General features: G+C 41.8%; 1 protein-coding gene across 2 annotated transcripts; it reads left to right on the top strand.

The window, feature by feature from the left end:
- The first annotated feature begins 219 nt into the window (after positions 1-219).
- Positions 220-12,260, top strand: wnt11 (wingless-type MMTV integration site family, member 11). Of its 2 annotated transcripts, none has more exons than XM_088638879.1 (6): positions 220-447; positions 2,501-2,707; positions 4,748-4,983; positions 7,111-7,388; positions 7,757-8,049; positions 11,244-12,260. In XM_088638879.1, the coding sequence occupies exons 2-6, from the start codon at positions 2,625-2,627 to the stop codon at positions 11,416-11,418; spliced, it is 1,065 nt and encodes a 354-aa protein (XP_088495005.1). In that variant the 5' UTR covers positions 220-447; positions 2,501-2,624; the 3' UTR covers positions 11,419-12,260. The 2 variants fall into 2 exon arrangements, with proteins under 2 accessions (XP_088495005.1, XP_088495004.1); XM_088638878.1 differs by having other exon boundaries at positions 2,498-2,707.
- Positions 12,261-13,571: the final 1,311 nt, after the last annotated feature.

Here is a 13,571-nt window from a genome sequence, read left to right as displayed (position 1 = left end):
ATGCTATGTTACTGGTGCACATTTTCCCCTTTCGTGAACTAATACAACGCACGGCTGCGTAGCACAGATTCGTATCGTTTTTTTTTAGATAAAGAAAGATGTAGTAATGTTCTTTAGTTCTCTTTAAAAGCCTAAATCCCGTGTGCTTTGTTATGCTAATTACGCCTGACATCACAGTGAGATCAAAGCGGCGCAGTGCTCATATAAGTAGGGGCTTCAGCAACACCGCGAGTCTCACGCTTTCCGCACAAGAGCTGTGTGCCTGCGCAGTCTCGCTCCGTTAAACCAACTCACTTCAACTTAAACTGCGGAGGCACAGTTCAATGATGCTGCTTGGAAGTTTGGGGTCACCAATTTGTAAACACCTTGGATTTACAAACACGTTTTGACGGCTGGTCCTCAGTGAAAAGTGAAAACCCACAGGCTTCTTTTTTTAAATCGGAAAAAGTAAGTGAACCTCAGATTGTGCTCTGAGTGGAAAGCTGCGATGTGCTTTGTATTTATACGTGTTCAGGGTTTTATATATATTATGGTTCTGTTTCTAATGAGCGTATCGACTATGGTAATCCGATACAGTATTAAGGACTGCATTTAGGTTTCTGTTGAAATCCTAACTTCTAACGCGATGGGACTGTAATATCATAGCAAATTAACAAAACGACTCGCAAGACCTTCCTATTCGTTTTTGAGTTTAGCCCAAAAATGTCTGCTTTAATGGAACATTTATTTTTATGTAAAGAATTTTATCACACTTTTGTGACTAAACTCAATGAGAAAAATGAGCAGGTCCAGGTTGACTGGACCTGCTGAAGCCAAATGTAGTGAAAGAATTAAGAGCACTATTTTGTTCTTTTGACAGTTTTGTGAGATGCAAGAGACTACAGTATTTCGAGGCTAACATTGTATTCCGGGCCATGGGAGAGGCTTTTTCTTTTAAAACGCCTTAAGTGAATGAACGAATATATAAGGTATATACCACACAATGGAAACCTTTGAAATCTACTCAGATATTTTGTCATTGGAAATAAGGCATTTAAATATTAACATATTTGAGATGCATACGATATTTCCACTGGAAAGAAAACTACAGAGAATTTGTCCGCCTACGTTATACCTAATTAACTTCGGTAACTACTGCTTTCCCAGCGAGAGCAGGGAGATAAATTCAGTTCGCAACAGCAGGTTGCTTTCAAACCAAGCCCAGACCTGGCAGGACTGTACAGTTGAATTTAATGACCCTAGTGGTGATCTTTCGACCCTTTCTTTTTGTCACTGGTGTTGAAATAATACTAATGGGTTTAAAACCTTTTTGTTACTCGACCTTTTCCCTCGACTGTGAAACGAGACAGACTTGTATGTTACGTATAGTAAGATGCCGTAGTAGGTTAGTTACAGTAGGTGTTTCCTTTCCATCCGCAGTTCAGGATTCTGAAAAACGCCAAACTCAGAAATGCTTCCTATACTTATCAACAAGTTTTTCTTCAGACCTATTTTTTTCTTTACCAGATGCCAGATAACAATTATGATGTAAAGCTGCGAAATTGTACAAGGGTATACTCTTTTATTAATGTTTGTATATGGGCCTTTAGTGTAGTGTAGATATGCATTTATTAAACCCGTCTTCTTTCATTGAAATGGAATACAAATGAATTTAATATTCGCTTTTAAATCTACGTGTTACATTTCCTCCAAAACGTGTTTTCAGAGTCATTACTAAAACATCAATGTATTTCATAGTAAAACTGAAAACGTATTTAATAAAATTTTAGATTATTTGTAGTCAACTCATCTTTGTTTAAAAAACGTGAAATAAGCTACCCCCCCCTACCCAAACAGACAGTAGTAGCTCTAATCGATTTGCAGCTATAAGGTGGATAGTTATTTTGATTCGGGGAGCAAGAACAGTGTTTCTTCTAGCAGACTCTATAAGACATACAGGCCCGCTCGTAGAAGCTTGGATGTCAACGAGGAGTGTATCTAAGTGGAACTAATGTAACTAAGACAGAAGCATTGAGACAGGCAACCCGGAGCTTCATTATTGTGATTTGAAGCTACTGGCACCGGTGTAATTAATAGGGATCGAAGCGTTTGTTAAAGGAGCCCTACTATGAAGGATTTACCTGGCTAAAGATGGTATTATACACCGCAAGTTCGGTTTAGTATAACAGGCTCTCCATAATTGTATAGTATTACCCTTATTTTGACATCCTAGTAATCGTTTCAATTACGAGCTACAATTATATCTTGATAAAACAGATCTGGATGACCGCAGAGAAGAGTCATATGTTATTTTCGGTTTCCTTTTCGACGTGCATTTGCTTGCGTGCAATTTTCTAAACGTTTCACCTGCAATCCCTCGAGTACGCCATCAGTAGAAGAAATGTGTGAACATGCACATACACGACCCACTCCTAGAGTGCAATAATGTGTTAATTGAATTGACGTTTGTATGCATTTTAATATATTAGGGGCGAAACGCCTGTGTTTTATGTTCCAGCAGCCCGAAGACTCACGGACGAGAGAACGGCGGTTCTGCGTTCGGAAGGTTTTTATTGTAGGTAAAAACTAAGAAGCCATTTTCATCGTCCTGATTCAATTCCGAGCGCCTCGGACCGGAAAAAAAAATGAAAGCCACCCTTCACCTTCTGCAGTTGACCTTGATCATCCTACAGCTACAGACGGAACTCTGCTCTGGGATTAAATGGCTGTAAGCATTCCTATTTCCATTTTATCCCTCAGATGCAGGGGTGCTTCCCAATGGAAATGCGCACAATCGTTCTTCTCTAGATCCCAACACACACACACCCACACCCACCGTCACATTTCTGTGGGGCTGTGGCCATTCCTGAGAACTTCCTTGTTTTGAAGAGAGAAAGGCACACATATCAGTGTTAAACGTGCAGGTAGTGGAGGGTTTGTTCCAGGGTTTTTAATGAAGGCAATCAAGAAAATCAGGTCATGTTTCAGACAGGTGCCCCAAGCACCTACCTCAGTTAAGCTTTCCTGTGATGTATCCGTTTCTTTTATAAATAAGATGAAGAAAGCCTTTTTTTTCCTTGGAAAAATGTCAATAAATGGTATACAAAGTTTTGTGAAAGAATTACAGACACACACTCATTATTTCCTTGTAAAATAATAATTCCTTGAAAATAATTTTGAATACAAGTGTTTTTGCAAGACTGTCTTCCTTTTGATTGCTTACACAAGATGGCTCGTCAAGGAAATCATGCACACACGCAGAATTATAATATCAGAATATGTTTCGTAATCTTATGTTGACTTACACGTTTTCCTCCACAAAAAGGCCTGGGCTCTACACCAATTTATTGCTCTACACCAGTGGAGGGTGTGTGACTCTGTGATGTTCAGCTGTCTTGGAATTAAATTCCTCTCACCAATTTCAGCTGCTAGATCTGATTCAATTTGAAAGCATATTGCTGGCCGTTTCCTTACCTACGTGCTGTGTGGGTAAGACATCGGTAGCACCAGTGGTGACCAGTCCTGGTGGGAATAAACTGTTGCATGCTTTTCAAATCCCTTTTCAGCAAGCTTTGTCTAAAAGACAAGCACAGATGTGATGAATGCAAGCAAGCAAGGGCTTATACAGCTTTCAAGCCTAAGAACCAATTTGAAACAGATGCAGTAATAAACACCTGCCCTAAGTGGGTAACCCAGAGTGAAAGCCATAGCTCGGTATGGGCACAGTACTGTGTAGCCTTAATCGGAAGCAGACATGGGTGAAGGGTACCCCAGTGAACTGCAGAACAGCAGAACATCTTGTGCATCTGTATTTAGTAGCCTAAGTCAAAGGTGGCACAATCACTCTTATTCCAGCTCTTGCTGATAAAGGAGGTGTACTGGAGCAATACCCTGACAGGCTGGTGTAGTGTGTTGTATTTTTAACATCTGAATCATCTAATGCACATGCCTGTGCCAGAATTTAAACTTAGTCTTCAGTTCGAATTGTGTTAACGCAGAATGTTGTTTTTTTTTATTCCAGTGTTACTGAAAATAAAACATTCCTTTTTAATTAGTTATATAGATATATTTAGAAAGTTATTTTTATGGGGCTGGAGAAGGGTCATAAAGAGGACTGTACTGGTTAGAATAAATACAACTTATTGAACAGACTTGCCTTCAATGGTCTATTGCTGTAACATGACTCTTGATTAAAGACCTGGGAAAGGTAATGTAAGTTTTACATAGTGCTTTCAAAATTAGAATACTTGTGTTGATTATTATATTAAATTAGGTTTGACAGTTTAATAAATTGCATTTATTAAGTGGCAGTTATATAAAATTACTAGAAATGAGCACGCTACTATGAATGCTAAACCAATCTGAATTGTAGAGGTGCGGTAGAAGCTGTTATCATGGAGAAATTTCGCTGTACAATCAGGCAAAAGTCAAGAACAAGATGCAAATGAGTTTGTGATTTTTATTTTAATTTGATTGTCTCAGATAGATTACGATGCTTTGTAACATTCTGCAATGACAGATGTAATAGTTTCTCCCCATGATCTCTATGGATTTAAGAAATACAAAATACTTTATATTTGATCAGTAATATAGTTATATAGTTTATAATAATATAGTTTATCTGTTAGGTTTGTGTTTACCAGGCTTTTGTTCTGTAGTTACATGGACCATGAAAATAATATCACAGCGGCTTAGGAGATGCTACAAAGAGCAGAACTTTTATTTAGTCGTTTTAAAAGGCAAAATCATTATTTCTGTTGGTATTTAGAGCTCTGGCCAAGACATCTGCCTCCCTACACCTAAACCAGACTCAACACTGCAAACAGCTACAGGGCCTGGTCTCGTCTCAGGTGCAGCTGTGCCGCAGTAACCTGGAGCTCATGCACACCATCATCCAGGCCGCCAGGGAAGTGAAGAAGACCTGTCAGAAAACGTTCGGCGACATGCGCTGGAACTGCTCCTCCATAGAGAGCGTGCCACAGTTCATGCCAGACCTGGAGAGAGGTAACACATGCCGCTCTGTGGACTCCAGGCCTTGCAGTGTCTTCTGTGATCTGCCGCTGCCCAGGAGGAATTCTGTGCGCCCAGACATTATCAAACTTGTGTAACTGTGTAAGCGGATAGCGGTGAGGGAGGGAGGTTCTGGCCTCTCTTCATTGGCTTTGTAGACTGCACGGAATTCACAACGGCATTGAATCAAAGGCACGCAAAGGCAGAGAATGCTTTATTGTGTCAGTCTCTGCACAATAGAAGTCACCTCCTCCCCGCCTCCTACAATTTCCTGTTCATAAACCCCTCCTGTTCAGCCTGGGCCGACGGGCCCGTCTCTCTCTGAGAACCTTAAGGCCGTCGGCTTCGTGTGCTGTAAAAACTAAATATTACAAAGCCTATCTTTGCGGATCAAGCTCAGAAAAGTAGTGTGAGCTTTTAGACCGAAATACTCTCCATGCTTCGTGGGTAGACAATTGCTACAATTTGCAGGTTGAAGAGGAAGTTGTGATTGAAGTTTGTGTGGTGCGGGCAGCATCAGGGCTCAGATTGACTTCACAATGCCATTTTATAAGGTATAATACTTCCTAGTTTTTGTCCCTAGTACTTCTTTTTATGGACTTCATCCATCATGCTTCTATTATATGTTCCTCCCATTCTTGAACCTTTTGTTTTTGTGTTCTCCGAAGAAGCTGAAATGTTGCTTTTGTCTGCAGTCTAACTTGAAATTACATGCCGTTTAGCGTCATGAAGGCGGATGCCGTGCAGATGCAGATGTTTACAGAGGCATCGTTCACGTCCTGCCAAGTCTTGGCCAGAGGCGCCGCCGTGCACCCCTCTTTTCAGTTTTAATAGGTTTATTTGCTTATCAATCCAATTGCCAAGTAACTTCTCCTGTGCCAGAAACGCCAATTGCCAAAGCAGGTTTGCTAAATCTGTGTGAAGTTCTAAGCTCACTTCAAAGAGCTGGCTCCCTATCAAACGAGTGTTGAAGGCCGAATGACATGCCTTTAAGAAGACGGCCTCCACCTGTCAACTATTTAAGCTACCTTAAAACCTTCTCTCGGCTACAAATGGCTTGCATCTTGGACAGTCCAAAGGCTCCTTTGATGTATCCCCATGTCAAACCAAGGTGTGGCTCTTTTGGGCCCTACACCAGCTGTTTCTTTCCTGTTTATTACACTTCCCTGTATGTAGATTTATATCTAAAGAAATCCTTGTATCATCCCCATCCATAACAAGGCTACTGTGTTTTAGAATGGACCAGATAGCAGCATAAAATTTTACATTTTTCATTTGGGTTTGCAATGGATGACATAGCGTTATCTAGACAGGTGCTGCATTTTACTGGTGGATGAAATGAATTTTTTCCTGCATGTAAAATCCTTTGAGCTCCTTTGGGGGTTAAGACATTTTACTTTGTAGCTTTTCTCATTGCATCATGTGGTTGTGCAAATGCAGTGCTTCCTGAACCAATCTTGGCATCCAGTGAGCCTTCTCATTTCAGTGTGCTATGAAATAACTGGGACACATTGCCTGGCATCTGAATCACATTTAACACGGGGATAAATGCTACATTGCATCAGCCCATTCAAAAAAAATTGTTCCCATCTGATTTGTGTAAAATTATAAAGGGAATTCATTATAGAATGCAACTATACTGAGGCTCTGCAGGTACAACATACAGTTGGTACAGGTAGCAGGTCACATTGTATCCCTGTGACTGAGATATTTTTTATTCTGTGGGAAACAGTTTAAGACAGCGGGGCATATGATTCTAGGGTGCAGAGATCCGTCACAGACAGTGTTTCCCCTGCTTGAGTGTGTGACCTGTTTAATTCCCAGGTAACGTAAAAAAGATTAAAACGAAGGCCAAATAACCCTTTTTGAGGCTAATTTTTAACAGCCGTTTACCAAATTCAGATGAGTAGGAGTTTTTGTCAGCTTTAGGTACAATAGAGGTTGCCTTAAGACATATGAGCAGTGTTGTGTAAATATGGTAATGAATAGGGATTATGTTTGGGTGTGTTACTTTTCTGGGCCTTCTTCATGTAAAACAAGAGCCTGTGTGTCACCCACACAAGTCAACCACAGCTGACTGACGGATTCCACCCAATGTGCCCATTTTCTCACCTGCGCCAGGTACGAGGGAGTCGGCGTTTGTGTACGCCCTGTCAGCGGCGGCCATCAGCCACACCATCGCGCGCGCCTGCACCTCGGGGGACCTGCGGGGATGCTCCTGCGGACCGATCCCCACGGAGGTCCTCCAGCAGGGCCACCGCTGGGGGGGCTGTGCTGACAACCTCCACTACGGCCTCATGATGGGCTCCAAGTTCTCCGACGCCCCCATGAAGATGAAGCGGTCTGGCTCCCAGGCCAACAAACTGATGCACCTGCACAACAGCGAAGTGGGGAGACAGGTATGTTGCTGAGGGTTTAAGCGGTGGCGCGGGCACTGAACGTGTCTCTGCACTGCAGTGTTCGCCTTGCTCCAGCGTGCATACACTCATACAGTCACCACACACAAGTTTCTGGTCACCAGGCATGGAAACTGTGGAAATCAATGGCATTTAGCTAAAGACACATGGCTAAAGGAAAACACTAGTTTTGCCTCTTGATTGGCAGAAGAGGACCAGCAGTAAAGCTATGAGAACAAGTGACAGGGGATCAGTTTAAAAGGCTTAATTGTCCACCTTTGATAAAACCAACCTTGATTAGATGATGTAGATGGAGTCGTTGGCTCCAGTTCTTTTTTGTTTGGCCCTGAAACAAGTCTGCGTGCTCACAGGCCCTGCGGGATGCCTTGGAGATGAAGTGCAAGTGTCATGGAGTGTCGGGCTCCTGCTCCATACGGACCTGCTGGAAGGGCCTGCAGGACCTGAAGGACATTGCCATCGACCTGAAGACCAAGTACCTGTCTGCCACCAAGGTGGTGCACCGGCCGATGGGCACGCGCAAGCAGCTGGTCCCCAAGGACATCGACATCCGCCCGGTCCAGGAGAACGAGCTGGTGTACCTGCAGAGCTCGCCGGACTTCTGCACCAAGAACGAGAAGCTGGGCTCCTTAGGGACACAGGACAGGTGAGCCGGGCCCTGAATTTCAAGGTGCTTCTTTTCCACTTTGCACTTTGCCTGGGCAGCCCCCACCCTTATTCTCAGGATTTCTGGAAGGGCAAATGAGAATTTTGCTATTTTCATGAATTGTGACAATAAGGTGCCTTATCTGATGCGTAGGTTGTGAGCAATAAGAATTGCTCCTTTGAGTAACTGTTCAAAGATTAAGGTATCCTTTGGTATAAGTACTGTCCTTACCTTCACCTATTTACCTTTCACCACTGTGCAAAGAGAAGCTTTATCTTAGTCTTGTCCTTTCTGATTTGCGTTCTGACTGTTTTGTGTTGGTATTGTACACATCCTGAACAACACCATGGGACACCTGGGGATCAGAGGCAGAGGCTTTCATTTTACATTGACTCCAATTACTAGAATAAAAAGTTAAGAATTGCTCAGTGTGGTCTGGAACGGACACGTCTAAATAAAGAAGCAGTTGTGTGAGTTTTATGTCAGGCTATGACACACCGTTATGGGTGATCATTCTCTAATGCGAGAGGAAATTTTGTTCTATCAATAGGTTGTGTTTTTTTTCTTGATTTTCCTCTTTGTATTCAGTGTATTGTCGAGAGCAATTCATTGAAACATGTGGCTAGCAGTGCCCACGTGTTTAAAAGCACTGATAAAGCAAGCGGGCTAATGAGCTTGCCTTGTATCTACAAGGCTGTGTATGTGTCAGTGACATAGCTATTGTGATGCTGTGTCAGTGTTACATGTGCAGTAGCTATTGTCAGGCTGTATCTATGCGAGTGATACAAGGATTGTGAGGCTCCACTTAAGCTGCTATCATCGATTTAATTTAGGTCCCAAGTACATCAAGAAGACTGTGAGAAAAGAGAACCAAAACTGCATTCAGCTGCTCTGAAATTTTCAGCTACCTGAAAAAAATACCCCCCCCCAAAAAAACAAACAAACATCTCAATTGCTGCCTTCTAAATGGAGTTAAACAAGATTGTTTAATTTTAACGTTGTGGTTCACTTGAATATTTTAATAGCAAACAGTGAGGAAATGGAGTAAAAGGTGACAGGGTTAAATATATCCAAGGGGGAGATGGTGAACTTGGAGCAGTGCCTTTGGAGAACGATTTTCCAGGCTGGAATTAGAATCAGAATCTAAAATAATTCATCAGGGCGTTACTGGCATTTGCTATAACAGGATAATGACACATTTTAAATAATAAACGAATAGTTAAAAACTGTCAGACCCTGAGTAATTATGTGTACTGACATACGGAGCTGTGAAAATCATTTTGGTACAGACTTTTCCCCTATCGGTTATATGCTTTTAAGATCCTTTTGAAAACGGGGCTATGAGTTTTATGACAGTGAAGTAATTGTTCTGTGAAGTGCTGGGGGTGGTTAGTGCTGGCGGAAGACATTTCTCCAAGCAAGCTGCAGGCAGGCACACTTTTGCCTTGTAATCTGGGATCAGCTTTATAGCCCAGTCACATTGTTTCTGTTTTACTTCAGTCTGCGGAAAGGAGTCCCAGATATCTTTCATGAAAATTCCTGAATCTTCTAGAAAAGGCAGGAACTTCAATGTCTCCATGTGTTGAACCATTACGTTCCTGCAGAACGATAATGCCCAGCGTGAAACAGCTGGAGTTTTACTGCGCCTTTTGTTAGTGAATGTTGTCGTCCATTGTAATGAGAATGGAAACGAATCTTACAGATATTTATTGTGAAGTACAACCTACAGTGCTTTTGTACAACATCACCATAATTGGGGTTATTTTGTCTTGAGTCTTATTCTAAATGGGCAAAACAATTAAAGGAGCATATACACTTATAAATGACAAGTACACACTTAAAACATTGTAAAAATGTAATGTTAATTGTTATCCTTTAGAAATAACCAATTAACACCCTCTTTTTTCAAGGCCAGCATATTGGTATTGTGGATCACCTGTATTATTTCACCCGAAAACCTAAATAATAATTTATTAATACGAAATCTGAGAGTCGGTGCTTGCTTCTATATTGACAGCTGATATCCTGCTTAATGTGGAGGAGATAAACGGCAGGTCATGAGGCCTTAAGAATATTAACCTCTCTCCAAACCCATGGAGGCAGCATAGCTCTGAAATACAGAACCCCTTTTGCAGAACGAATACATTTGTTATATTATATACATATATGATTTTCCATATGAATATTATCTTAGCTGCTTTAGAGCTTCTTGCTTGAGATCTCACTCCTTAGTTTACCTTCACTTGCTTGTAAACTACAGTGCAGTGGGACAGGATTGTGTTTGTAAGGATACGTACACTGGTTAGAGACATGTAGCGGGTGAAACATCCATTGTTGTGCTCTCTGCAGCTTGTTCTCTTCAAACCAGATCATTTGAAATTAACTGGAGTGGGTTGTAGACCATACCACAAGAAGCACGATATGGTACTACTGGATTTACATACAGCGTTGCAGAAAGTCATGAGTTTTTTTTAGCCATTGTCAAAAGGGTGATCTGTGATATGTCAACTTCATGCCACCTAGACGAAACCTGCACCTGCATATGGATCAGGAAGGGCATCTGTCTGTCAAGGATGATTGGCAACAAGCCTTTGCTCGCTGGTTAAAATGTATAATGAGCTGTTTGCATTCCAGTGTGCATTTGTAATGTAGAGTAAGATTAACTTCAATCCACCTCTGTCCAACTGGTCAAACTGTTGTGTACACTTCACTAACCCAGTTGGCGTACAAGCTCTCTTAGTGTTCTTTTGCAGTCCCCACTGATTTATGGTATTAGAAAGAATATATATTAGAAAAGAGCCTATTGGGGTAGGACTTATGAATAAAAGGGATGTCTGAGTATGGTTCTTATCTTGAGGAAAGTTCTCCAAGATCAGAAATCCTGAAATAAGGCCTTTCCATTTGCTTGGGGGTTGAGTGTTCAGTGGGAGATTGAACTTGTGTGTGTCTGTGAACAGTCGTTTTGCAGGACTGGAAGATCTGGGCAGTTCTTGAGTGTGACTCGGGGGGGTAGGGAGAACAGAATCAGCATCTCCCTTCAGTGAGGCCTTCAGAGCGCCGCGGTCTTGAAACAAACTGTCAGCGGCGCTCAGATGTGTTGCACGACCCCGAAAGGAGAGTTTGTCTTGTTCTCTAGGCGTCGCGGTGGAACTCGAGGTATTTAAGGGTGTTTTTCTCCTGTCTCTGCTCCGCAGGCAATGTAACAAGACCTCCAATGGCAGTGACAGCTGTGACTTGATGTGCTGTGGCCGTGGCTACAACCCTTACACAGAGAAGCTGGTGGAGAGGTGCCACTGCAAATACCACTGGTGTTGCTACGTGACCTGTAAGAAATGTGAGAGAACTGTGGAGAGATATGTGTGCAAATGAGCCGCTTTCCATCTCTGTCGACCTCTTTAAACAACCGATAACCAAAGCACTATAGACGAAGAAGGGCTTCCTTTTGTCTTAAGCTTCAATGTGTGTCTTGTCGAGAGCAATTCTATTTTTCTTTTCGTTAACCTCTGTCGCCGATGGACCCTGCGTTTTGAGGACAGCTGAAGCGAAAGTGTCCGAAAGGTGCATATTTTTGTACGCGAAGAGAACTGTGCTTGAGGATTTTCCTGAATTTGGGCAGAGTACCTTATTGTGGAAAGTGGAAACCTATTTTGTTACACATTTTATAATAAAAAAAAAAAACATGATATCGGAATCCTGCAGGAAACCTCCAAGTCTCTGGACAATACATGGTGCATTTCTAGCTTTGGACTGATGTTGAATTTTAATTACTGAGTTCAAAACCATTCCATGGAACTGTAAGCATTTTAAGGTCTTTTGGGGATTATTTAATGGGACTCTTTTATGAAAACAACAAAACAATATGGTGAATATGGAAAGGGCACTTCAATTATTTGCTTCAGGAATGGAAGAGAGTCCTGTGTTAAATGCCTGGATATCCAGTTCATCTCTGAAGTTCCAAGAGAAGAGAAGACTGTATTTGTCCAGCGGCCCTGGCAAGGACAGTATGAAGAAGAGTATTTGCATTGTTAAATTTCCCTTAATACAAGGAATGCAGGTAGTCCAAAGCTCACACTTCAGAGTATGTGAACTGCTTACATGGGCTTTCCATGACGGTAGATAATAAACCACTTTTGTGTGGGTGTACATACTTCCTTTTGTATGCGGAATTTAAAGAAATATTTATATAAACTAATTAAAGATCCTTTACCAAGCTCTTAAAATGTAAAATATGTTTTTCTTTCCAGTATAAACTCGTTTTTAATCATGCCTCTGTTTCCAGAAGATGCAAAAAACAATCCAAAAATTACACTATAGGTTTATTGTTTTGACTAAATTTCATTTCTCTGACTATTGCCTTGAGTGAAATCTTAATCCTAACTAGCTAAGAATTTAATAACCAATTATTTGCTGCAACACTGTAAATCAGTACAGATTTAAGCTATATTTACAACTCGTATTTAACTCTGCCAAGACCTTACAGTCAGATTTTATTGCAGTTCACATTATTTACTCTTGAAATAGCTTGTGTAGACCTGGAAGATAGCCCATTGGCTTGAGCTGTGGCTAAAATCAAGTGTTCTGCTTGTGTAGTGCCACAGCACAAGCCCTGGGGGATACAAGCATGCCAGAAATAAAAAGAATCTGTTAAGGGTGTGTTTTTAGTAGAATCAGCATTGTGACATTATTTTATTTGCATTTGGCTTACTGAGCTTCATCTTCATTGCAACACACTGGTTAGTAAATGGACTTGATCAGTTGGTAGACGTTTTCACTGCTTCGAAACCCTTTAAGTGAGCATGGAGCTGTACACTGTTTTTCTGTGCAAGGAATCCACCTTATAAATCCGACACCTCTCCCCGCCTACCTCACGCCCCTCCAGGATCTCCTCATCGCGAGAGAACAAAGTGACAGGGACATGCTCCTAATTATAAGCAAAGGATTGTACAATTTCATCCTCTGCATCTTCCAGAGCTGAGTTTCCCTTGTGAATCAGTCTACTTTTGGCCATTACTGAGAACAGAAAAAAGAAAACGAGAACATTTGAAACCTTGAGCTAAGTCTTATTTGTCTGCAGAACATTGAACTTTCTTGAACGGTCCTCGTAGCAGAAAGTGGAAATATTGTTCTTCATAAGACATTAATCACCCAGCCATTCACCGCAAAATTGCAAGCCATGTGCCTTTAAGAAAGCGGGCCTGATGTATATACAGATAAATATTTTATTTTGCTTATGTGCGTAAATCATTAAAATATTTGGGTGCAACTTAGTGCGGTAATGATAGCAGAAGAACAAGGTCTTGGGCTCAGGACCTTTAAAGAGGCCTGACGAGTCCTTGCGATCCGGTGTGAAGGAGAGATGTTTGTGGGGGATGACGGATGGCGTCTGTCAGGAGGTGTCTGGGAAGGCTCTGGTCTCTGTGAGCCTGGCGCAGGTGAGGGATGGGCATGCTTACACACCAGACCAGCCTGCTGACAGACTCAAGAGCCCTTCATTCAGTGGCATTTCTGGAGCCGGCAGCTGG

Source organism: Lepisosteus platostomus, chromosome 7 (genome assembly GCF_059453375.1).
Source record: "Lepisosteus platostomus isolate fLepPlt1 chromosome 7, fLepPlt1.hap1, whole genome shotgun sequence".
Taxonomy (NCBI): domain Eukaryota; kingdom Metazoa; phylum Chordata; class Actinopteri; order Semionotiformes; family Lepisosteidae; genus Lepisosteus; species Lepisosteus platostomus.
The sequence above is the reverse complement of the archived record's forward strand: the minus strand, read 5'-3'. Positions and strand labels throughout refer to the sequence as shown.

Excerpts from the sequence above, each read along its gene's own strand:
- wnt11 (XM_088638879.1), top strand. The coding sequence starts at position 2,625 with ATGAAAGCCACCCTTCACCTTCTGCAGTTGACCTTGATCATCCTACAG. Across the intron at positions 4,984-7,110 it reads CATGCCAGACCTGGAGAGAG|GTACGAGGGAGTCGGCGTTT; the intron begins GTAACACATGCC and ends CACCTGCGCCAG. Across the intron at positions 7,389-7,756 it reads ACAGCGAAGTGGGGAGACAG|GCCCTGCGGGATGCCTTGGA; the intron begins GTATGTTGCTGA and ends GCGTGCTCACAG.